This window comes from Leuciscus leuciscus (assembly GCF_965113295.1).
Source record: "Leuciscus leuciscus genome assembly, chromosome: 18".
NCBI classification, from domain to species: domain Eukaryota; kingdom Metazoa; phylum Chordata; class Actinopteri; order Cypriniformes; family Leuciscidae; genus Leuciscus; species Leuciscus leuciscus.
The window spans coordinates 12,912,030-12,938,183 of record NC_138742.1 but is presented as its reverse complement, the minus strand read 5'-3'; the positions used below and the strand labels follow the sequence as shown (position 1 = coordinate 12,938,183).

The following is a 26,154-nucleotide window of genomic DNA, read 5'->3' as shown; positions in this document are numbered from 1 at the left end:
TCAGCGGGAGTTCCCTGATGTCCAGCTTTGAACTAAACCTTACTGTACCTATAGTATGATCAGCCTAGAGTGAACCTAGGAATTACGATGAATCATTTTGTATTCTGGTTTCATTTTCATCTCAGGCAAACACTAACATGTGCTGACATGTTCGATTTAAATCACTGCATTAACAAAAAAAGCGTACTTTTTTTTTTTTTGGCTCCATGGAGATGAATTGTATTTATATACAGGGCATTATAATAATAACAGCAGTGAGGAGGGAATGGAAAAGCTGGTGGGCGAGTGATGTGATGATCTTAGTCTTCAACGGTCACCCTGTTATGCGTCACAATGGTTTTACTATGTAAAGCCCTGTATAGAGTAATCATGTTTATAAAAGACCAACCTCTTACAAAAAGTTTTTTAAAAATCCCAGCACAAGTTTCGCTTTGTAGGAAGAGAAGGTCTCGCTGAAACTTGATGTTTGAGGTGCTTCCCACAGAGATTTGCATGCATTTGTTAGTAAATAGGGAAAGTCTTTTCTCTATCTCTCTATCTATAGTCCAAATTTAAATCCACACAATTTCTGCTGTAAGTGTAAAAAGTGTTTATTGATGTTTATTGATATCTTTCTAACATCCAGAAAGATATTGATATAATTGTATCTGTCTTCTGTACAAAGCATTTTTTAAACATATAGTCATTGAAGAAGGCATACAGATTCATAACAAATTGAACATTGTTGTCATAACAGTACTGACTATATTGGAAACATAATAGTGACACTCAGCATCAGTACAAAAATACAAAACAAAAATTGTGTTACATTTCCTCCAGTCTTGTAAAACTATGCATATATAGAATATGCTGATGTACACTACAAAGAGGGAATATAACTCAAGCCGGAAAAGTCTCGTAAACCACTGAATATTATTAGTAATAATATTAAGAATAGTAAACATTTCATTTTTACAATCTGAATGCATGATTTGTTTTTGCAAATTGTAACTTCTTACAATAAGAGACATTCATACATGGGAGACAAATGGAAATGAAAATAACACTGGGCAAATTTAGACTGGTGTAGTTCCTGAAAAAAAAAAAAAAAAAGGTACAAGCAATTCTAAAAGAATGCCCACTTAGATATCTTCATAGATTTACATGAATACAGAAAAACTCCAGAGGTTAACTCAATCATGAGCCAACATCCTTTATCAAAACATTCTGGTTTTCCCAGAAGTCATGTCTAATGCCAGGTTCTATTAGAGGGAGGTTTCCACTGTGGTGACACGCCAGCCTATAACCAGCAACTAAACAAAAATGAAACAGATAAACCAAAAAAGTATGACATGAACGAGACAGATGTTCACTAGTAATGGCAGCATTATCTGGATGGAGTGTCCCTGTTTTGCAAGTTCAAGTCGATTTGTTGGTTGCAAAAGTATTCCACAAGTCTTGGAGAAAGCAGAAGACTGGAAAGCCCGAACCTGTCAGTACATGCATGCATATCTTTAATGGTTATGAATTCATTATTGCAGTTCATTTGTCCAGCATCACTGCTGCTTGCAGTTGTCTTTCTGTTTCGAATTTTCCTTTTTCTCCTTGGGCTTTGCTCGTCCCGGTTTGTCACCCTGTCGTTTCGTGGGTGGCACAAAAGTAGGTTCTTCCAAGGGATTGTTCAAGCCTACTTGTGAAGTTTGATTTAGACAGGGACCTGTAAATTAAACCATTTATAATTATTGTTTTGTTACAATTTATAATTATGGTAGAAACCATTTGTTATTTGAATGAATGAAAGCACCATTAATTTGTCCTGCTTCAGCTGCATCCTTCCTTTGAAAGGTGGGGTCCAGCTCTTCTGCAATATTCCTGATGGCTTGCGCTTGCCTGTAGTGACACCAGAGGATGTTAAGGGATATTTCTTGAATGACCATATAAGCTGTAATTTATCGAGAAAATAGTGACTTACATTGTCATGGAATTGTGACTAGGGGTGAGGTCATCAACTGGAGATTGAAGACCTTCGGAATCCAGTCTCCGCCTCTGTATGTTCAACAACAAAATTCACATTCATAATTCTTTTGTAAAAACAGGTCTACTAATGGCTGGTTCACTTTGCCCCAACAAACACAAAACGGTTCTGGATTTAAAAAAAAAATTGGCTCCATATTGAGTTAGTGTGAATCACCCTTAAAGGAACAATATGCTGATGAATCACATGATGAATTCATGTGAGCAAGTCAAAAGGCATGTTTAACTAGTTTAACAGCACCAATTTCAAAGACATGCATGACCAAGGCAATTCCACAGAGGAGTCATTTTATATACTCAGCAAATAATTGAAATTATTTTTTAGTTAGTAAAGAGTAAATGGTAAAGCAATAACAAAAAGACACACTCTAAAAGTGTGGCTACCTGTCTGTCACATGCTGTTCTCCTGTCATTCTCCCTGTATTCCCGCCCAGGTCCAACAGGTTCCAGCTCACGAGATCTCCGTTTAGCCTTTATCTCCTGTTTCTGCATGAAACGTGCAATTTCCTTTCACAAAACGAGAAATTAATTACCCACTTTTCATGCGTTGGGAAAGCAGCCCTTTCATTCAACCTTTTCGCACCTCATCTTGAGCAACCTGTGCCGCTCTGAAGTCTCCAACAGGACAGTCCCTTCTAAGAGGAGAAGAACCTGGCTGAATCTATGAGAGAAGAGAAAAACCAACTTCAGCTTACATTGTTTTATTTTAGTAATTTTGCTACTGTCATTGATAGGATTACAAGACTTCATTTCTGAGGACTAATAGGGGTACATGGTATACCAGGGGTGTCCAATCTTGCTCCTGGAGGTCCTCCTTCCAGCAGAGTTTAGCTACAGTTTAGCCCTAATTAAACAAAAAACCTTAAAAAGGCATCTGTGTTTGAGCTAAACTTGGCAGGAAAGTGTCGATCCAGGAGCAGGATTGACTGGTATATACAGGAGTGGACAAAAGTGGTATCTGGCTTACAAAAATTGGCGCCTTTATTCAAATATTATTAACAATGCTGTAAGCATATTATGTAGTTGTGCTTGAAGGCAATTGTGATGATGGAACGAAACAAGCAAAATTGTGCAGACATCATTTTTGGCCAGGCGGTCATTCAAATTATGAACACATGCAAAAACAAGAGAGAACAAACAAAATATTAATGATTATGTTGATTATTGATTAACTGATTATGTTGTAGTCAATGTATGCGTTTTCCTGAGATTTTTTCATTTTCTATGCCTTTTTTTTGCATAGTAGAATAAAACATGTAGCTGTAGTTTAATTTTGAAAGACAAATACCTAAACCAAGTTAAGTGTTCCGCTTTCCCTCTTATTTAAAACATAAAAATTTAAAAATCTAAAATATTTTGATGGTTTAATCAAACTTGTACAGTCATTAAAACCAAATATCCCCTCCGGACATCACTTTTGGCCACTACTGTACTGTACTGTACAGTATATTTGCACTTTTAGTTGAGTTTACCTCTTCGACCAATCTCTCCTCCTCTTCCTGAAGCCTGCGGGCCAGCTCCTCATCCTCCAGCACTTGCTCCAGCTCTCCCAAGTCAAGAGCAGCCATTCCACTCCTAAAAGCGGATCCTATTAGGGAATAAGGGTAGAATCAAAACCAGGTAATGTTGAGAAAAGACACCGGGTTTTCAGACCACCATCACCTTCAACCAGTTGGGCCTAGACCAGGGGTGTCTATTCCTACGCCTAGAGGGCCACTGTCCTACAGAGTTAAGCTCCAACAAACCTACATTTGGAAGTTTCTGGTAATCCTGAAGACCGTGGCGGCGTCCAAAAACTTAGGCAGCTGACTTGTTGCTTCGCTGCCTTATGGCAATGACTTTGCAGGCAGCGTTTGCACATGACATAAAATAAATAAAAATAATTATCATTCTGATGGAGGTATCTCAAGAGACAGGAAGTGAAGCTAAATTGGATTCGGAATCGGACGTGCCTTGATGGCTTACCTTGGAATGCAGCATTTTTTGTTTGTTTTCGGACGCAGCCACAGGTGTGTTTGATTAGGGCTGGAGCTAAACTCTGCTGGAAGGTGGCCCTCCTGAAACAGGATTGGCCGAGGCCATCGAACTTTAAAAGTAGGTAGATTTCCTATTATTAAACAGTAGGAATCTTACTGAGTAGATTATATCCCCTGGAAACATACCTCAAAGGAGACAAAGTAAGAGCCAAATCAAAAAGAAATGCAAGAAAATCCAAGCATATGTAACGGTGAGGTACTAAAAAAAGAGAAAACAATGGATGCTGCTGTAGGAGAGAGAGAAGCATTTTGAGGTTTTTGAGAAACGAGGATGAGATCTGGAGGAGTGGTCAAGCTTGAGAAAAAGCAGATCACACCAAAACATTTTCTCCACTTCTAAATTGTACACCAGAAGGACGCAGGGATGCACAGGAGTTCTTGTTTACTGATTGGAGATGATTGGAAAGCAATGAGCAGATGTAGGGACAGGCTCAGCCGCACTGCAGAGCTCAGAGAGAGGTTACCTGCACCGGAAGACTGGAGTCTCTGCATCCGTCTCTCCCTCTCCATCTCCTCCTCTGTGCTCGATCTTTCTTCCTCAAAGGTCTGCCAGCGCTCGCTTTGACTTCGCCTCACTCTACGCTCTCCATGCCTGTGGTCCCTGTCTATCCTCTCATCCTCGGCTAATGATCGAGCTCTCTGCCGTGTGTCTCTGACTCTCACCATCTCCCTCAAACGATCCTCCACTTCCACCTCCATCAACTGTGGTGCTCTAGTCTGCAGTGAGGGGGCATTCTTTGAGAGTCTTGCTCTAGCCAAGTTAGAATCATCTACGCTGTATGTTCTGCTACCCTCACGCACCGATGTCCGCCTGACATTACCATGGTAGCTACGTCTCATTGAAATGTTCCGTTGAAACCCCTGAGCTTGAGTCTGGAGACCTTGAGTTTCTCTGAGGTGTGTGTGATCATCCCTTAATATCCCCGTAGAACACGGAACTCTTTCCCTAGTGTCACTGTAACCACTTTTGCTCCTCCGTTCATCCGGGAAATGAACATGTCTTTCTCTAAAACTCTCCCTACGTCCGCAACCATCTCCCTGCCATGTTCTGCTATGATCCTCCCTCACACTGCTTTGGCGACTCAGCCTCGTTCCAGAGACCTGCTGCTTCTGTTGCAATATTCTCTCAAGTTTATAGACGGGTTCAAAGAGATCATCCTCAGAGCTGTGGCTGAGGTAGCCTTGCTCGCTCATATCGTTCTTTATGAGCTTGATGACATCACCCCATCCACCCGACAGGTGTGAAGATCTGCTGCTGCTCTGGCTGGTCAAGCTCCTGTCGTCCTGCTCTAAATGTGTTCTGGAAGGTCTGCCGACCAGCTTTCTCTGCCCTACAGTGGGTTTGCTGTCCTGCCGTGTGACTGTAGGCCTACTGTACTCAATCAGGTCCTCCTCAGAGTCTGAGTAGGTGGGCGAGGAGGAGAGCTGCCATCTTCTAGTTGGAGACCGGTTGTGAGGAGCGTGAACAGGCTGAGGTGAGTATGGACGAGCAGGAATGCTTTTGGATGCTTTAGTGAAACCAACCATGCAAACACAAAGCAGGGGATTTGGGAAATTGTTAGAAATCGGGTGGATGCAGAATAAAACAATTAACTCATGAAGCTCTGTTTAGAAGTTAAAAGGACAAATGAACCATTAAAACATGCATTACATGTCAAACATAAACATGACGTGAAAATGAAGTTTCACCGAATTAAGGATGATTCAGGGTGTTGTTAGTATGCCAATAAAAGTTCAATGGAATAGTTGGATTCAAGAAATTATTCAAAATAATATTCTGTCATTCATTATATTGCAAGTCATAAAAGTTATGCCGTAACCATAGAACCTTTCAAACAGGAAACAAACATGAGTGAAAAGGACATAACCTAGGGATAGTCATCATCCCATATGAGGTCATGTCTTGTGGGGTTTAAAAAGCAGATAAAGCAGCTGGCTATATGTGTCATACAGTATGATGGATACATTAACAATACACTGCATGTTGAAACAAAGTTTATTTGTGTATTATTTTAGTAGATTTAGTATTCCAAATTTGCAAAAAGATGATGGACTACTCTTTGGGGATGAAATTGCAAGCTGCTAAGGTGTCAACATCACCCGTGTCACATTACTGCAAATCAAATGCTTATATGGGAAACAACCATTTGACTAACAAAAAGAATATGCATGTGACAAGACATTAAGACATAGTCACAATGTTTTTGGGATTTCAAAAGAAATTTCCTATGGACATATTTATTACTTTACAGGAAAGCTACTGTTTTCAAAGTAAGAGGGAGATAAACAGAAATATTGTGCTACAGACAAAATAACTTTAGTAAATGTCCATAAGGTCTGTTGCACACATTGTGTATCTTCATCCCGTTCACTGGATGAAGGGCTCAATCCAGATGATTTACAGAGTTTATAGATGTATAGGGTTCAGGTTTAATGTCAACGTAAATGTGACCCCCCTCGTCATGTAAACCAGATTTCACACTTCTGATAATCAATAAAAAGCATGATTCACTTCATTTTCTAATTCTATACAAGAGCGCAGCTCTATTGCACAACAGAAACACTAAGTGTGAACACAGAATCGGCTCAAGTATACCTAACAAACCTATTTCATAAAAACACTCCAATAACACCATTAATTTAGTTATTTTACCTTTACCATCTTTATTTTGGTAACTGCTCCTGTGTCTCTCACAAAGCTCTTCCTCTTCCTGTATCCTTTTCGCAATTTCCTAAAAAAGAAAAAAAGAAAACCTAAATGAATTATTACAGATAATAATGTTCACTGGGATCTGTTGGGTTTTTTAACAAGTTTTTAATAAGTACAGAAAAGCATGTAAAATATGGCTGCAGATTATAGTAAAAAAAAAATTATAATAAAAAAAACCTCTTCGTGCGATGAATAAATTTACCACAGTAGCACGCGTGCGATAGTTTTGCATGTGTGTGAGAAAGAGCCGCTATCTGAGGTTATTCTAAGGCTGCACGATTAATCGAAATGAATCCGAATCGCGATTTGGCTTACTACGATTATTAAAAAAAAAAAACTCAACGTTTTGATTTAGTAGGCCTATATGCGCAGCACTGAGACTGGATCGGTTTGCAGTAAATGCTGCTCCATCTCTTCTGTTAACGTGCATTTGAAAAAGCAACAAGCGCTGAACATCTTTCTGTAATGAGCAGTGTTTACAAACCAGTTGTCCAACAGAAGAGACCTTAATGACAAGTTTTTACTCCAAACTTCATAACGCCAATCGAGTGTTTGAAATGACTTTATTATGAGATCTGATGAGGCTTCATATCATAGAATGAGGCAGAAATTACATTATTTTATAATATTCTAAACAGTGATTGTGACAAGACATTAAGACAGTCTTGTTATCAATGTTATTTGGATTTCAAAAGAAATGTCCTTACAAAAAAAAAAAAAACATTGAGAAAATTGCCTTAAAAGTTGTCCATTTATTTTTGCGAATGTGCTGCATTCACTCACAAAAATAATTGTTTTATAATTTTGACCCATACAATGTATTGTTGGCTAAATATACCCGTGCAACTTGTGACTGGTTTAGTGATCCAGGGTCACATATAAACAAAATGTATAGAGGTGTTATGTTCCTGCAGTCTGCCATTTTAGGCAAATAAAACGTTTATCTGAAAACATTTCTGGTTAAGGTTTTTATTTTGTGTGCACTGTATGGAACATTAATGTCCTTTATCAGTCACATGTCTGTGATGAACTGCACTACTTGTGGTAGTAACAGCCATTTTATTCTTGTGCTATAATTGTGTGGCCAGTGCTACAAAACTTCCAACGTCTGTAGCACCATTGCTATGTGCAAAAAAAAAAAGTTAACGTACACGCACACCCTGCTGTACTGGCACGTCAAAACGCTCAGTGATGACACATTGAGGTAAAACCCAAAGCGTGGGTTTTCTGACAAAAATAGATCCGCCCACGTATTCAACATAGACACAAGTGAAGACGGTGTACGTCAACAGAGGGGAATTTCCATGCTTACGTATAAAAGGCCTAAACACCTGCCTGTTCTTAAAGCCCACCATGCAGAACCATCAAACAGCCACATGCTCGGCTTGCAAGAAAACTGACAAATAGAGGCCACAATGATTCTCACCACTGACCACAATGACTCAGAAGTTTCCACTGACAACGTACCATCGAAAATGTTCTAAATTAAACCAGTTACAGTACGATAACCGCTTTGATCTTATCTTTAATCTTCTCACATGACTATCATCATGTAAATAAAGACCAAATTAATACACATTTTATAATAAAGTTACAAACTATGATTTCTACAAAAGTATTACTTTAACTCCAACATTTTTATATGCTTGTAAGAAATTAGCAAAGTAACTACTAGCGCCTAACTTGGTTACTTTTTGGTATGGTATTTCTACCTGAAATACTCTAACTGTGCTATAAAATGCATGTCCTTTAAAGTCTTGCAAAAACAGAGCTATAAATGTGACAATACACAGTCTGTGACAGATTTACAGGATTTGACCAGAAGATGGCAGAGTTCTGCCTCATTGACAAAACTACAGGTTCATTTCTACAATCATAAAATTTACACTGAGCAAAAATCTGTACTTGGATTCAAATGCTGTTTACATAGATAAACATGAATGAAAAAAATGCAAGACTTCAGGAGCTAGACTGATTATTTATAACAAAGTTCTTCAAGGTTTGTCTGAGAAAACGGGGAGAACGGTAAGTTAAGAGTGAAGTGGTTTAGGTCAGGGGTTTTTACTCAAACGAACCACAAGGGTGTGCTAAGGCGCCTGTGGAAAAAATTGAGAGAAAATAAAGCAGATTTTACAATGTGTTTTTATAATAAGATTTGGATTGATGATATTAATTTTGAGATTTTAATGTTTCTCGAATTTTCTAATAGGAAGAACTAAAAACTAATATAATGAAGAAAAAGAAAGAAATTAGGTCAATTTTGCTATTAACTTCAAATTAAATATTATCAAGAAAATATTTTAAAGCACTTTGCCTTTAGACAATGACAAATTGCCAGTCATCAAATTTTTGGAAACAACATGCTATCAGTATAATACCATGTTTATTCCACACACATCATAAATGTGTCTGTATACATGAAAATAAAAATCTGCCTTTAATAATTTTAGTAAGGAGTCCTTACAAGCAAATCTCCAGGGGGTCTTTGGCATTAAATCATGCTAACCTCCTTAGCAGAGTCTCTCTATGTTGTCATCAGGTCCTGATGTCCTTAACCTTTAAGGCTGACCTTTCTTACTTCACAGCACTAACCGAATTAACTCCACTGTCCTGGGCTGAGAGATTGTGCCCCACACAGGGACCAGCTCCTGTCTCTAGGGGTCTGACTCAGAGCTTATCTGGCACCTGGACTCTATAGAAATCATCCCAACAGATGTGGTTTGTTTGTGTACACAACAATTAGAATGGCTGGGTGAGAATTATGTTCAACATTACTCTTCCGTGCTCCTGTATGAGCCTGATAGGACAGCAGGGTCCACAGCAGCGTGTGGAGATGATGTTAAGATGTGACCTGGTGCCTCACAGGCTTTCATTAACACAGGGCTGCAGGGGTGTAAATATTAGTAATTAATGCAGCGGAATGACATTTACTGCAATATGGCAGGCCAATCAGTGCCAAAGATGCGACTCAGGTTTGAAAACACACTCAAAATTACTAGCAAGTATTAATTAAATGATATTTTATCATGTCTGTTTTATCTTAACTTTTAATTAACACTGCAACGTCACATTTACACAGTAAATTTGTTGCTTTCAAGTAACACATATATATAAAAGCAAAACTGTGTAATGTATTTTAAGATAATATATTACAATATATACACATTTACGGTTTATCCTAAAAAAAAAACTATCCTAAAAATACAAATGAGTTCAAATTGAATTCGAGATCTACTCTCTGAAAAGTATTACTCTTCTCAATTAAGTTTATTTTGTTTTAAGGATGTTTAGATATATTTACTGCAAAACAAGACTAAAATGTGCAGCTGGCAGGCCAAGACATGAGTGATGAGTCAGAAAATACCTGCAGGAACAGAGATCATGTTCACTAGTCAGAAAATATCCTAAATGTCTGTAATTTCTTGTTCAGAATTAGTCAAATGATTGGACTGTTTTTTAAAAGGCCTCACAGGCACACTGACTCAGATTTATCTGGAATCCACATCTCTGAGATCACCTGTAAATGATAGAAGGTGGTCAGGATCAAATTGCTTGATATGCCAGTGTTCTCTGACTCAGTTTTTCTAACTGCTGAGCCAACAATTTCCAGCTTTGCCACCTGAATCACACGGGACTCTCCAACTCTCAGTCCCAAGATACTCCCAAAAACACTTATGCTTTGATTTCCACAGTAACCCCCCACAGGCTGTCTGTCTTCAAACAACTCTGAACAAAAGACTCCTTAATCAAGGTTCACTGCACCATAGTTCGAGAGAAAAAATAAAAGCTGAACAAGCTAATAATTTTTTTCCAGGCAGATTCAGAGGTGTTGTTGCAACAGGTTTAAATTTCTCACAGACATTTAACTCTGTTCTAGTTTAAATCATGACAATAATTTCTCTCATCTATGAATTTGTGCAATTCTGGAGGTCAAGGCGGAAATGGATTTAGGAGGGTTTAAATGTGCAGCTCTTATTTTTGTTTAAATACACAGTAAATTTGATTTAATTAATTGAACTGAAAAGGTGAAAACCATCCTTATTTTAAGCACAATTACAGTTCAAGGTGAATGAGTGTGGTTAAGACAGACATTTTATATGTTTATTGCCATGGTTCTCAACCTTTTGACTCAGAGGCCCCCGTTGTCCAACACAATATTCCTTTATAGGCTACAATATGCCTGATAATTCTGCTGTAATTATGACAAAGCTGCTTGTTTTCAGACTATATATTTACAGAAACTGGGTGTATGGATACAGTATAATACATTTACCCATGACTCATTTTGTGATTCCAGAAATATCAAGAACTGTTCTTCAAAAAGAACAAAAGTTATTATATGACTATAGTTTACATGTTTTTTTTTTTTATAGTTTGATTATTTTAATATATTAATAATAACTTAAATACTTGACATATTAATAATAAAATGAAAATTATTCATTTAAATATTTTTAAGTCACCTCTGGTTGAGTACCACTGGTTTAGTTGTACATGCTCAATACAGGAGGTGAAATATTATATATGACTTAAGAATTTTTCACACAAGTCTCATTTTAACATACTCCGTTTCAGTCTTTTAGCTACAACTTATAAACTGTGCAATCTGCTACCCCAATTCTATTTTAAGTTCCTTACTGCAAATCAGATAAACGTTCTGTGAGAGAACCTAGATTTAATATTTCTATTAACTTTGAGTTTTTAGATTTTGCTGATGGTAAACAACTATTAGTACAATATTACAAGGACACCTGCAGGGTCTGTTTTTAACCACTATGCCACACCACCTCCAACACAAAAAACTGCTACAACATTTATGGAACCTCATCAAGAAAGCTGCAAATCCATAGAGGTTTGCTTTTATTTCTGGAGAACATTTCCACACTCAGCTTTTTTGCCCTGGACTCATTGAACGAGAAGACCTCGGTTTCTTTTTGTGTCCCTGGGGGGGGTTATTTAAGGTGGGCTGAAGTTCAATGCATCTGGATTTGATTAATGCACAGTTTTGAGTGTGACTTTTGCTTTATAGCAGCTTGATGCTCATTCCTGTGTGGTCTTTGCCAGCACTTACACTCCACATGAGACTAGCTGAATAAATCAGCTTACTGGCGTCCCACAGTGACTCATTAACTATTGATCCATTTGATGCCTCAGACAAAGCAGTTCAGAGGTGTAAATGAAAAACAGAAGGAGTGAAGTTTACTGAGCCTGAAGTGTGTTACACACCTCGTCCTCTATCTCCCTTCTCAGAGCCTCCTCCGCACGCCGCTGGATCTCCTCCTGAATCATTTGTGCGTATTCCGAGTCCCTTTCCTCCCTAATAGAAAAAATAATGACAATAAACAACTGAAAAAACATGTCTGTTTCCTTAATGTAAGAAGGAAGCACAGAGATTGTCACACTATGGGGACAGTGGTGGACTTTGGACATGCTATCAGTTACTGAACTGCTCATATACAGTACATACACAGTGTCCTATCCGATAGTGGTCTCTGACAGTGTGCGTGTGTATAATCTTACAGCTGGCGAGTGGCCTGTTGCTGAAGCATCTGAGCTGTCCGCTCCTCCTCATCCTGGAGTCTCTTGGCTACTCTGATGTCCCTCTGCACCAGCTGACTCCTCTGCACATTTGAGTTGTAATACTGCTCAACTGTTGGAGACAGCATGCAAATAAGGTTACAGAAAAGCATGTGGAAGATACACTACAGTTCAAAAGTACTTCACTACAGTACTTTTTATTTCTTTTATATAGCAAGGATGCATTACATTAATCAAAAGTGACAGTAAAGACATTTGTTACAAAACATTTATATTTCAAATAATTGCTGTTCTTTAAAGATACAATATGTAATTTTTTTCGCCGCTAGGGGTCGCTAACCTCGTAAGTTGATGATGCAAAATTTCCTGCGGGATTATGGAACTTGTCGTCAAGCCGATGGATCTAATAATGTTTATGGATGAGTGAATACACTGATGTTTTTATCATGATATCAGCGCCACACGCGAGTCCCACGGATATAAAGGAATGGAGATTTCATTCTACCAAACGCAAGTGCTGTATTAGTGCTCACACAGGTCAGTGTATTAGACGTGTATTAGACGAATGAAGCTTGTGAGGTAACGCATCGCTGTTTCACTTGCTCTACACTATCACACTAAACTGCATTTGAGTGTGTTAAAGTTATAATGTTATTCTATGGGTTAGTTTGTCTGTATGAGACTAGCAGTGAGCTAGATCAACATTAGAATAACACACTGATCATATTCTAACATTTCATCATGTTGAGCTATAAAACATTGTCTGCTTGCCATGGTCCATAATGTTTGAACGAAACAACAACAGCGTGCAGCCAGAGGTTACGCACTACACTCATTATGCACAGTTGTCCACGTCTGTCGTCATGGTTACTATGGCCATAGATATCATATAATAAAGGCTAGATGTCTTAAGGCGGAGTCACTTCCGGCATCACCGGCATCCATCTTGCCACAGGGAAGCTGTGAATTAAGGTGAGTGATCAGCACGCACACAAATCCTCTTATCTCGCTGAAATCTTGACGGATTTACAAACGGTTTGGTTTCTTGCAAACGTTATTAACGTGGCTATAATTCTTTCATATGGAAGTCCATTGTTATAATTATTCATATGTATGCAGTGTCATAACTACATCTCTGACGTTTATAACAAACCAAACCGTTTGAAAATCCGTAGAAAATTGAGCAAGTTATGGTTATTTAAAAGTACATGTACCATGTTACGAGTGAGCGAGCACCCTGTGGTAAGATGGCCGCCGTGTGCGGACGTCGAGCTCCATTGGCCAGCAGCGCGCACGAGACATCTAGCCTTTATTATATGATATCTATGACTATGGCAGTACTTGAGCGGAAACCAGGGATAACGCGGATATTACGTCAGTGACAGGCGACAAGTGAACAGGTTTTCCGGGACGGCCAATTATTTAAAATTGGAATTTCTCTGAAATTAAAAATCTTTGGGAACTTTTGGGATATTGTAAATACACAACTGCAGGAAACATATCACACTGTGCAAGTGATTTCTGTATATCTTATTACAAAATTCTTACATATTGTACCTTTAAGTTTCCACAAAAATATTAAGCAGAACTGTTTTCAAAATTTATAACAATAAGAAACATTTTCTTGAGCACCAAATCAGCATATTAAAATGATTTCTGAAGGATCACGTGACCAATAGCAGACTGTTTTGTTTTTACATGCCATTTAGTGATGGGTAATAGACTAAACGGCTGTATGGAGAACAATCTAAAACTAAACTCTGTCTTGTCTGACCAAGCAGGATATTTTAATTAAACAGGTAGATTGACTCACATCACATAAGAGATCTTATATACGGCTACGCCCTTGCATTTCGAGGTGTGTGAATACCAGCCCTCTTTAGAAGTTTACAAAAGATGGATGAATGTGAAGACTGAGAAAATAAGCTTGCTTTAAAATCCTTTAGGTGTGGCAGACGAAATAAGACTTACTTTCCTGTTCCTGCAGGTTATGAGCTAGAGCTCCATCCTCCAGTACAGCAAAACACTGGCACACTGCAGAAGAGAAACAACACTCAATACAACTGCACAAACATGAACTAACATCAGACTATGAGAGATGCTGAGTTCTGAACTTTATTTCTTAGATTTTAAAAGTAAAGTATCTTTTGCATTGTATCCACAAATTATGAACATTCAAGGCTGTAACTGGAGACTTTGTCAAAGAAAATGTGACAGACTTGGAAATGTGTTCAGACTGAGACTATGCAGTGTTATTTCATGTCTTTAGTGGTCACTTTTGGTAAACTAATTAAAAAGCTTCATTTAAAAGTGTTCTTAGCACTATTTTTGTGAAGCCTCATATTTCAAAACAAATAAAAAAATATTTTATCCCTTAAAAAAAAGTCTTAAATTCTTTATACACTTAAGTTTAAAAATGAGACACTCATATTTCATAAAACCATAATAACAGTCTCCATGACAAAAACGGACCCTGGAAAGTTAAAAACAAAATTACACTTGTGGTTTTGGTCCCGTAAGTGTCACATTTCATTTTAAACCCTGTGTTAAAATAACTGACATCACAGGAAGGCTCTCGCTGCTTTAGGAAAAAAACTTAAAAGGAATCTGTGTTGAAAATAATTTCTCTCAGTTTGTAAAACCAAAGTAATTTATATGGGGGCAAAACATTTTAAAATAATGTTTAAGGGTTTAAAACCAGAAATATGAAGATTGAGCTCAGTTTTTAGTGGTAGGACTACTGTTCTAGGTGATGAAGATCTGGTCATGCATTATTTTCTGTGGTAATAAGCAGGGTTTTGATGCTGTCGATAGAACCTGGAACATTCCTTAAAAAAAAAAAAATAAATAAATAAAAAAAACACAAGAAGCAAAAGCATTGAGTGCCAGCCACTAAACTCTAAATTTAACAAAATGTTCATGTGAACTGAAAAGTACAGCTCTTGAGTGTCTTTCAAGCTGATATACAATTACATAAAATCTACAAATTACATAAAATCTATATATGTGAAAGCTGAGCATAAGAGATCTTTTGGAAAAAGTTAAATAAACACTACTTTAACTCCTCAAATCCCTTTAATTTTTTATAATTTTGATGATTTGCTTGATTAATAACATTGATTTATTTTGTGCATTGCCATTATCTTATCCCTTGGGAAACCCACTCTATACAGTGAAACTAAAAATGCTCAGTACAGTGTTCTGCATTTACTGACATGACACTGCAGAATCCCTCAAGGAGTTACAGAAAATTCTACATAGCTTATGCTACATGTTGTGATGAATGTTGAGTAGTGTAGATTAACACAGTGTCATTGTTGTTACCAAACAAACACATACATATACGGCTTTCATAAATGCGCAACAAAACTTCCACAAACCCACTGTGTGTGCCGCCTCTCAAGTTATCCACAAACCATGTAAGCAAAATACAAATTTAGTCAAAAGCAACCTCAAATTCAGGGATATACAAGGCGGCAGAGCCGCAGAGAGTTTCTGAGGGGAACATTCAGTCTGTAATTGACACAACAGCTGGAGTCTGAGGCTATAGCGCTGGTGCTGGACCTGCGGTCAGAGCGGAGAACATTACAGACCCTGAGAGCAGTAAAATGAAAAAAAACAAGAGCAGCGTTTTACAAAATCAAGAGTCGCCTCATCAGCGCAACTGCTGGATTCACACTCAAAAACCTGAAACACAAATGACACTACATCTGATTTTTCTTCAGTGTAGCTTAAGCAATTATGCTGAATTAGAGTAGCATGAACATAATATCCTAATGGAGACATCCTGACTTCAGCACAACCTCTGACCTGAGCAGCTGGTGGAAATCTATGTATAGCTGAGAGGCCCAGCCATCCTGTCTGGTGGGGTGAAACCTACCGAAACTACCGACCGCCTAAAAATGTGAGCAGAGAAAAATAATCCTGCTGTGGGGTCTTCTAAGTTTAAATGCAACTGTTTGGGTATCCAAAAAGACAAATGTCTTTCCTGCTTGAGCCCACCTGCTGCATATTGCGATAACCCATATCAGGTCACACAAGCACCTCCCAACAATACCCTCACACATCCATCCACCCAGAGCACACACACACATATATACGCCTGCACACAGAAGGAATGGTTTCCAGATGTGCCAGCAGCAGAAAAAAGACATTAAGCTGAGCAGAAGGATAGTGAGATTGGTGGCGTTAATGTTGGAGAGGCAGCAGAAAGAAGGTGTACAGATAAGGACAAGAACACGATGGTCAGTTTCGTTGTACTCTTTTGAGACATCCAGTAGCTCTGTAGACTCATAGCTGGTTTGTTTTGTCCAGCAGCCAAAATACTCTCTGCCTCGGAACAGGGCATGAATAGAACTCTAACATCAAGAGAATTACACTACAAAAATATTTGTGGATCTATATATATATACTGTATGTGTTTGTGTAAAGGATAAGGCATCAGAATCTGAATCAATGTCTGCATCTGAATCCTTTCAATCTGATTGCAGATTTTGAATTCACTGAAATCCAATGAAAACATCTACATCTGCATTTCATTTATTGAGAAGAAAATGCGTGATATGGCATTTATGTCAGTGTTACAGTGAGAAGCTTAAAAGTAAGCAGTCAAAACACATCGACCTAGATATTAGCATGACCCCCAAGTACATAACTGGAGTTTTTTTCTTTCTAATATACATAAAATGATGCAAAAAAGCATTTTCATGTTGCTTTTGCTAATGAAAAGCAAGCATATTTATTATATTTGATAACTATATTTTAAGCTGTACACTACTGGTCACATGACAGAAAAAAAAATTCCATTCAACAAATAGTCCTGAACAAAATGTACCACAATTTCCACAAATCTATCAAGCAGAACAACAGTTTTCAACATTGATGTTCCTTGAACAGCACATCAGCATATTAGAATGATTTCTGAAGGATCATGTGACACTGAAGGATCATGTGACACTGAAGACCGCAGTAATGATGCTGAAAATTCAGCTTTGCATCACAGAAATAGATTACATTTTAAATTATATTCCATTAGAAAACAGTTCTCTTAAATATTTCACAATATTACTGTTTTACCGTATTTTTTATCAATTAAATTCAGCCTTGGTGAGCACAAGAGACTTCTTTCAAAAACAGTAAAAAAAACAAATGTTACCCAAACTTTTGAACGGTAGTGTATACAGTAATTATTCTCACATTTCACAAATGATGTAAGATCCTACGTCAATCGATTCCATTTGGATCAATCTCCATCTAGTTTTCAAACTGAGGTGTTTACATGAAATATATTGGGAAAATGATTGGGCTATCAGTCTAGAATATTAAATATACTACAGAATATTAAATGATTAGGCTGCATGTAATCATAGCTACTGTTCTCAGGAAGCATAAGACAGCAAAAGATATGTGAAGCTTATGCTAGCATGCTAGCCATGTACATACGCCTATAGCCAATTATTAAAAACATCTTGTCTGATTCCTTCAGTCAAAACAATCCTGATAACACAAGAACAACAGAATGAACTAGACAGTAGGATTTAGTACGTTGATAAGGTTTGGTCAAGAAAACGTATTAGTCTACTCTCTAAACACTGATCTGTCCTTCAAACTACACCTAAACTGATAAGACTGTTATCAACCTACAGATTAGGCAATGTTTGGCAAGAAATGTCTTCATCTACAGGCCCACTAACAACAGCAAGACTTCTTAGGCTCGTGTCTCTGAAAATGCAGTCAACAAAATATATATTTTTAAAAACACTTACAGATTCACACGCTGAAAGGATCATCCATTTTTATCCAGTAGAGGAAGGAGAAGCTGTACACCTGCATTAAACCTCACTTAGAAAGTCTTCTTCTCGACAGCTTAAGCACCTGCTAACCTGCTCTCCACACACTCCTCTCGTTTCAGGAGGGATCTGAGCCAGGCCCGGTTCTGACCTCAGCGTTCAGGTGTCAGATTGGGGCGTTGGGTGGATTGGCAGGCAAGAGGGTGTGGATATAAAGTTGTCTAACTAGTTTTGCAGAAGCAGAGCCAAAAATCACATGCTCATATTACAAAGACAAATGTATGTTTGAAAGCATATATGAATATTTTAAAAACAAGATTTTTGACGGGTGTAAATTCCTACACCAACTTAAAAGATAAGATAGAGCCGTCATCAGTTACAGACAGACTAACACTGGGACGAAACAAAACAAAAAAGAGCTTGACAGGCTTGTGAGCTGAGACAGGAAGTCTGAGATGGATCAGTCCATCTCACCAAGGCTGTGTTTATTTGATCAAAAACAGTGTAAAAACATTAATATTGTGAAATAAAATGTAATTTGTTCCTGTGACGGCAAAGCTATTTTCAGTTTAATGTGTCCTTGCTAAATAAAAGTATACATTTATTTCCAGAAAAGAAATTCTTACTGACCCCAAACATTTGAACGGTAGTATAAAGTGTACCACTGGGCAGAGGTTTCACAGCAAAAATAGGAAAAAGGTCACTGAAAGCAGGGAGTGAGGGATGCAAAGGGGTTAAAGTGCAGAGAGGAAAGAGGCTGCTTTTTCTCAAGGGAACTGGGGTATAGAGACAGCATTCCCAAGACTAGGTCAAGAGAACAACCAGAGCAAAAACACATCCACAGGAACTGATAACAGAAGAGTGAAGACAAAGAGAACTCACTATGATATATGTATTACACAATGTTTTGGGGAACTATACTGAAAACAAACTGAGGAAATAAAAACATAGTTGCTCATGTAAAAAAGGATATAAACCCAATGGGAAAGAAACATGGCAAAGTACTGTACATATCTACAAAAGCCTAGACATTAGTTAATTGGGTGATACAGGCGGTATGGTGGTCTAATAGGGTCTTTGTTTAACAGCCAGTGCTTGTTTAAGCGTAAAAACACAAAGCAAAACAATAAAAGCATTGTGTACAGAATGGGAACGGAAAGGAAAATCATCATAAATATTTCCCCCTTCAAAAGAAGCACTGGGTCGATCTCAAAATACATGATTTTTACCTAAGAGATAATACTTGAGCAAACAGGCCCATGTGGAAACGTTCTTTCACCAGTGGAAGAAAGACAGCTTTTTTTGCTATCAAGATATACAGCAGATGTCTGGAATGTTAATCAGATCTCAGACTTATCAGTATAGAGCATGCAGTACTTTGAATTTGACAGCAGAATGAGACATCTGAAAATCAGAGCGGGAATCAACAATCAAGACCACAGAATGATGTGACGCACACATCATGCATACACATTATGTGTATATCATACAGCAAAAGCACAACTCTTCCTAAATGAAACGGTCTGCAATGTGCACACACAGAGTCATAACCACAAGCAACATGTGCATGTCAGGCAGGTCTTACCCTCCTGGATTCTGGGCAGGTTGGACTGATCCACCTCCAGCTCGGCCATGACTGCTGGCACTGCTCAACAACTCATGCCATTCAGCAACACCTATTCTCATGAAAGACAGACTTTGGTTAGTGCTCAACTGACGGGGCCAAACTAGTTTATTTGGTCACTGTGAGCGTCCAAACAGATTGACAGGCTCATTAAATACTATTACTTATGAGACATGCATCTAGAGTCATAATTCACTGCAAAGACTGAGCTTTGGCAAGAGCTTTTGAAAAAAGCTGATAAAATATTCACATGTTACAGAACAAGTTAAATATTTGATCAACATTCCCATGAAAAGAAAAATAAATAAATGTATTATTATTTATAATAGTAATTATTTAAAAGACTTTCTGTTAAGAAATCACATGTAGGCACCTATAACCAGAATAAGTAGTTGCCTTAAGAAAAATATTTGTGATTTATTTTTTAAATAATACATTTATTGCCTTAAGAAATCATCAATAAAATAAAATAAAGAATGAAAGTTAAATAAGCCATTCCATTAAATCACCTGTAAAATAACATAAAAGGTATTTTCTTAAGAAATAACCTGTAAAGTAAATACATGTAAATCGTTTAAGAGTCTATAGTCTAAAACACGATGAATGATTAAAAGCTCAAAAATCAAAAGGTCCAAATTTAGGGCCAAAAGATAAGAGTATGGACTGTGTTTTGCTACATACTGACAGAAAACATAAAAAAGGAATGAAAGACAAAATAATATATGACAAAGCAGCACGCGACAGCAGGACTAATGCAAAAGCGCCCTGAAACAAAACAAAGCGAAACTAAAAATAGAGAGAGAAAAAGACAACAAACCGGGCAGAAGTGAAATGAATGAGGACAGAGTGGGGAAGACCGAACTTCACATTCCTCACATTTTTCACCTCAATGATTCATCACACAAACATCAAACACCGAAAACATGATTCACAACAGACACCAAACACAGTCTCTTACCTGCTCTGCGCTCGAGCTTCACTTCTCTACAAACGCTCTTTTTTATGTTCAACTACTTGTTGCATATTAGGGCTACTCGAAAAAGTTTCATTTCTCAAAAACTCATACTAGATTTGGCAGTGTCTGAAATAAGCCTGAACTATAATTACCCAGCCTCAAAGTTTCCGACCAGACAGACTGTTTTTGACAACGAGACAATGGCAAGAAGCTTCCACAGGGATGGGAAGCCAGCGCGGACAAACTTCTGGACGCTCCCTCCCTCCCTTACATCACACTGGTTCATCCAATCACAAAAAATAAATTAAAAAAAAATAAATTAAAAATAAAAAATATAAATGTAAATATAAACATAAACATAAATGAAAAAACAACAACAACAACAAAAAAACACTTTGATGCCCTATTCACCTTTTAAAATATACTTAGATCTGAAATATGTATTGATTTTACAAACTGCACAGAAAGTTTCCTCATCTCTTCCTTTTGACACATCTGCTGTTCAACAAACATAAACAAGGTATAATTATGTTTTGTGCATTGTATTAATATATTATATATTGCAAAATGTAGGCAAAATATTCAAGATAATCCTTGTGATTTATCTTCTCCACAATGTTTATTTTCTTACTCAGCCTATTTTTGTCTCGTTTTCCACTTTAAATATAAACATTAATAAATCAAGATGCATTTAGGCTACTTGAGAAGAAAATTACTTGGTATTATATCATGTTTACTGGAAATTAAGTGAGTTTTATGCTTAAAACAAGAAAAAACATCAGGGGGGTAAAAATAGTTTTTTTCTTCAGAAAACAGGACTATATCTTAATATCATAAGTCATGTTGCTTCTCTAGTAAGTGTCTATTAATTTAGGAATGTTTAGATATTTTTGCAGTTGAAAAGTTATAGCATAGTGTTTAATGTTGAGAGCAACAAATTCCTCATAAGATCAATCTCATATTCAAAGCCAATGAGAATCAACAAGTGTATAGCCAGACTGTGGGTCACATACATCCTTTTATAATGGCTCTTCATCTCGACAGTCTGCTGTCTGATTAAACTCCACGCTTTGTAAATGTCAAATGTGTGTCACTAATAAGATGTTGCCAGTGGGTGATAAACAAATGTCATTCTCTCCTCAGCAGATGGGTAGTCTGGAGTTTATATCCTCGCTGCTCTTGAGCTACATTTTTTATTACCTTCATTGACAGTGTCATTAGCATCAGTGTGGCTTCAATTCCCAATAAAATCTTTTTTTCCGATGCATCAGTTCACCAACCTTCATTGTGAATTTAAAGAGATATATTTTCATCCTTTTTTCAATGTGAAAGGGCTAGATTCATGGGCTAAATAAGACAACTGACATATTCATAAAATCATCCCGGTCATAGACGGACATTTGCGCACCTGTGTTCCCCAATTTACAAATTCAGTAAAACAGGCCAATGAGATTCAAAGGTGATAAAGCCACTGTGGATCTGCTGCTCCGGTCATCCTGATTTATTCATGGACATATTAACCCTACAGGATCCACATTTTAAAATAAAACTTTCAATAAAAACATTGCATTCATTATGATTAGAGGAGTATATAAGATAAGAGACCATCCATCCACTCCATTCACCAAAGGCTGACCTTGGAAGACCTTCATCCTGCAGCAGAGATGATCTGTAACCTGCTTCTGTCCTGCTCTGTCCTCCTGCTGTCCTGCAGTCGTCTGCTAGCACATCCCGTTACAGACACAGCTGACAGGACTTACAGCGGCCCTGGTGAGTGCATTCACACACGTTTCAGATGGCCATATTTTTCCCCCTATATATTTATGGATGTTAAAGACTCTATATGTGTGTGTCTGTGTGTGAGTGTATGTATTTGGCACTGTAAGCTTATATAAGATGGCATTTATGGCTAAATACATCAAAATAATGCAGGGATTGGATGTGTGGAATTTGACATAACTAAATATATAGAAGCTTTTTTAATTACTTATTTAATAATCTATGTATTATTTTATTATGTTTAGTTGAATTTGATTTAATGCAGTTAACATGGTTTTTGTCTGCTGTATGTGACATTCTCAGAACAGTCAAAATGTTTTTGTTGGAATCAATGCACTGATATAAAGCACAGCAGATTAGGATCTTACTTTATATTATATGTGTGTGTGTGTGTATATACACTGTATATACATATATATATATACATAGTATATGTATATTAATAATTTGATACAAAGTACTTATTGTGATACCTGTTTTACATTGTGCTTATATATATATATATTAAAAACCTGCATCCAATCACAGCTGTAATTAATTTCTGTAAACTGATCTATAATTACTGTTGATCCTTTCACTACCTCTTAAGCCACACTTAAACCTACATATACCACCAAACCTGTCCCTAAACGTACCTGTATCCCACCTCAAGAGCAGCAAGTGTTTGGCAACACATCATGAACACATTAAGTGTTTAACCCCAAAAATGTTTTTGATGCAAGTAGTAGTTTAAGGTACCTTAAACAAAGTGTGACCCAAAAAGGTAAAATTAATTTTGTAATGCTGGTGCCAAATAGCAATACAGTCTGTTTGCTGCTATAGATTCAGTGGAGTCGGCCGGAGTCATCAGCCCAGATGATTTCTCTGTCTCTGATCTCAATGATCTCCTGCAGAGGGCAGCAGTCGTGGGATATCCCCCGCTGTTCAGCAGAGAGAGTGAGACTCACTCAGCTCACACAGACGTTTCATCACAAGCTATCTTTCAATGTTACAGAAGATGAAAAACAAATGCTCATGCTGTTCTTTTCACAGGTACCAAAATGTCTGGACAGATTCCTAAAGAGGCTCTAGGAGAGGTAAAGGAAATAACAGTCTCTTCTCTTGTAAATACTGCAATGCTGTGTTCATGTGCATTATCTTGGTTATATTACATTTGCATGCAAATATGTGACCAACATCTTTCTCCTAAGTTTCTGTTAGAAAAACCGTATCGCCTCATCCCTCCCAGCGGACTGTGGGGAAGCAGGAGACAGTTCAGGAAGAGAGGTGGCAATGCAGACTGCTTCTGGAAATACTGTGTTTGAGCCTTTCATGACACACTGAACAGAGGGACAGGGCTTTCATGGACTCGCACACACATATATAATACAGTACAAAAATCATACAGGATACAGTTACAAACAAATGCCCAAAACAGTTGCTGACGTAAACCACTAACATGTAAAATATCTGGGAATTTTTTTTCTACATATCTTCAGCTTTTAATGCTGGAATATTTGGATTCAGTGCCATTACCATAGAAGAGACCACAGCTGTATGTTTTAAAACATGTAACTCCAAATAAATGCAAAAATAAAATAATAAAAAGCCTCCATTCTTTGTCCAGAGTCCATAATGTTCTTCCCATTTTTTTTATTGAAATATAGAGTTCACATTTGTACATTTTGCAGCTCCTTTTATTTCTCGTCTTACAACGAGTTCTTTATACAGAGATACAGAAAGCATGCATGCAGATGAGATTCGAGTGTAAACATGATAGCTTTTCAAGCATTTTTGAGACAGATGAATTCCTCCAAACTATTCTTCAACCTTGGAGGCTGGACATCCACTTAGCTGGGGAGGACAAACGGTATCGAGATGCAGCTACGGACTTACTGAACACACACAAAAAAGAATAAGACAAGCCAAAGACTGAGCCACTGTATGACACCACTTGTCACTTTTAGTATATTCATATAAAATGTATAAAAAAACACACACTTGTATTATGTTTATGAGAACAGCAGATCAGTGGTTGTTTGATTACCTGCTGTGGACTCTTGATGGTAAGGCTCTATGTATTGATACTCCTAGACGTGGAAGGTCTCTCTTCTCCAAATCTTCAGTATTAGGCCAGAGAACCTCATGAGAGCCCATCAGCTCTGTGTCCTGTCTTTCCTGCTCATTCACTGGAGTCATCGCTCTGAGGAGCTCTATCATCTAACAGCAGTTCAAACAAAACAGACCGCAAACAAAACTCATGAATGAGCCATTTCTTATTTTTAGGACTGAATGACTCTACTTGAGAAATCAGTACTGAAGTTCCTTCACCTCTCTGACGGTGTCAGTGTGAACAGGCTGAGTGTCACTCCACCAGACACACAGCAGCAACAGACCGAGAGACATGCTGAACGTCCTCTTCATTATAGCTGTAAAACAGAGGGGTCTCAAAAACCTTATCATCATGAGGCAAGGAATTAGCCTTAAAGGGATAGTTCGTCCAAAAATAATCATTTCCTTACAAATAGTTGTGGGGCACCATTGACTTCCATAGTATTTTTTTCCCCTATACCATGGAAGTCAATGGTGGCCCATACAAATCTGGTTACTGACATTCTTCAAAATATCTTCCTTTGAGTGCAGCAGAAGGTTTGGAACAACTTGAGGGTGAGTAAATGATGACAGAATAAACATTTTTGGGTGAACTATTTCTTTAAGGCAATAAACAAAAAAATAATGATATTATTAAACGGTATTATGAAAACATTATATTATTTGTAAATACTGATATGACATATTGCTTATTATAAATAATAATCATTATATAATATTAAATATAAATAAAAATTTGTCATTAATAGTTGTATTCATATAGAATTACTATAGAATTAGTTGATATACATATTAATAATGCAATAAATATTTCTTATTATAAACAATAATACAATATTAAATATATAAAAACATTTTGAATGAAGTACTTTATAGAACTATAGTACAATCTTCTTAGCTATTAATATCTACAAAAAAGGTTTAATGGGGTTCTATATAGAACCCTATAGGGTTCTTGACTACATTTTAAAGAACACTTTATGCCAAAAAGGTTATACATAAGGGGAAATGTGTTAAATGATGACATTATGTTTTCATGTTTAAAATATTTTTAGCAAGAAGGTATGTTTATATAATTTATTAAATAAAAATGTATTAAAACAAAATTACATTTAAAACTAAAGCTATGATCCCATGATAGAAACCCCTAAAAGGTTCTATAAAATATATAAAGTTTTTATTTTATTTTATATATATATATATATATATATATAAAAGGGTTATTACAATGCCTATCATAATTGGAGACAGGCTCTTAATACATATACATGTAGAGCAGCTAAACAGATAATGGAAATCAACAAGCAAATCAGAACAGAATTAAATGTAAATTATAAGAGTATATATACTTTGTTCATTACCTGAGCAGCCTTCCGTGATTCCCAGATTGTTCTTGTTGTCCAGAAAACAGCGCTATAGTGAGGTGAAGGAATCTTTACAATTTATATCCTGACCAATAACCACGTGTTTGGATTCCAGAGGGCAGTTACCTGGCCCATAAACCCCGCCAGACCCAATCACTGTCCCCTGCTCTATCGCCAACATTAAAAGCAAAAAATGCCTCTTCAGCACAAACACAAATGCCCACACAGCAGTCATTTACTGTTATCATAAGCTAT

The 26,154-nt window shown here is 37.2% G+C and overlaps 3 protein-coding genes across 9 annotated transcripts; 1 reads left to right on the top strand and 2 right to left on the bottom strand.

The window, feature by feature from the left end:
- Nucleotides 1-574: 574 nt before the first annotated feature.
- Nucleotides 575-20,894, bottom strand: ccdc187 (coiled-coil domain containing 187). 7 transcript variants are annotated; one of them, XR_014199963.1, is made up of 14 exons: nucleotides 20,669-20,894; nucleotides 19,672-19,762; nucleotides 14,269-14,331; nucleotides 12,280-12,409; nucleotides 11,986-12,076; nucleotides 6,703-6,781; nucleotides 4,514-5,557; nucleotides 3,486-3,601; nucleotides 2,597-2,674; nucleotides 2,398-2,520; nucleotides 1,952-2,025; nucleotides 1,784-1,869; nucleotides 782-1,696; nucleotides 575-742 (listed from the first exon to the last, which is right to left on the bottom strand). XR_014199963.1 is itself a non-coding variant. In XM_082146103.1 (13 exons), exons 2-13 carry the CDS (start codon nucleotides 19,718-19,720, stop codon nucleotides 1,536-1,538), a joined length of 2,094 nt encoding a protein of 697 aa, XP_082002229.1. In that variant the 5' UTR covers nucleotides 19,721-19,762; nucleotides 20,669-20,894; the 3' UTR covers nucleotides 575-1,535. The 7 variants fall into 7 exon arrangements, 6 of the variants coding, with proteins under 6 accessions (XP_082002229.1, XP_082002230.1, XP_082002232.1 ...); XM_082146103.1 differs by having other exon boundaries at nucleotides 575-1,696; XM_082146104.1 differs by having other exon boundaries at nucleotides 575-1,696; nucleotides 6,709-6,781.
- Nucleotides 20,895-22,329: 1,435 nt separating this feature from the next.
- uts2a (urotensin 2, alpha) lies at nucleotides 22,330-24,038 on the top strand (the record flags this gene model as incomplete). The annotated part of the gene is made up of 4 exons (XM_082144682.1): nucleotides 22,330-22,435; nucleotides 23,267-23,380; nucleotides 23,477-23,520; nucleotides 23,635-24,038. The coding sequence occupies 4 exons, from the start codon at nucleotides 22,330-22,332 to the stop codon at nucleotides 23,746-23,748; spliced, it is 378 nt and encodes a 125-aa protein (XP_082000808.1). The 3' UTR covers nucleotides 23,749-24,038.
- A 75-nt stretch (nucleotides 24,039-24,113) lies between these two features.
- Nucleotides 24,114-26,132, bottom strand: LOC309481063 (uncharacterized protein). Its single transcript, XM_082145803.1, has 4 exons — nucleotides 25,897-26,132; nucleotides 24,755-24,852; nucleotides 24,471-24,643; nucleotides 24,114-24,318 (listed from the first exon to the last, which is right to left on the bottom strand). Exons 2-4 carry the CDS (start codon nucleotides 24,845-24,847, stop codon nucleotides 24,249-24,251), a joined length of 336 nt encoding a protein of 111 aa, XP_082001929.1. The 5' UTR covers nucleotides 24,848-24,852; nucleotides 25,897-26,132; the 3' UTR covers nucleotides 24,114-24,248.
- Nucleotides 26,133-26,154: the final 22 nt, after the last annotated feature.

Bases quoted from the DNA above. Each gene is read 5' to 3' on its own strand.
- ccdc187 (XM_082146103.1), bottom strand. From the start codon at position 19,720: ATGGCCGAGCTGGAGGTGGATCAGTCCAACCTGCCCAGAATCCAGGAG. The intron at 12,410-14,268 runs GTAAGTCTTATT...TGTCTCCAACAG, and splicing joins TAACCTGCAGGAACAGGAAA to TTGAGCAGTATTACAACTCA. The intron at 2,026-2,397 runs GTAGCCACACTT...TTGAACATACAG, and splicing joins GAACAGCATGTGACAGACAG to AGGCGGAGACTGGATTCCGA.
- LOC309481063 (XM_082145803.1), bottom strand. From the start codon at position 24,847: ATGAAGAGGACGTTCAGCATGTCTCTCGGTCTGTTGCTGCTGTGTGTC. The intron at 24,644-24,754 runs GTGAAGGAACTT...AACTGCTGTTAG, and splicing joins ACACTGACACCGTCAGAGAG to ATGATAGAGCTCCTCAGAGC. The intron at 24,319-24,470 runs GTAATCAAACAA...GTGTGTGTTCAG, and splicing joins CCATCAAGAGTCCACAGCAG to TAAGTCCGTAGCTGCATCTC.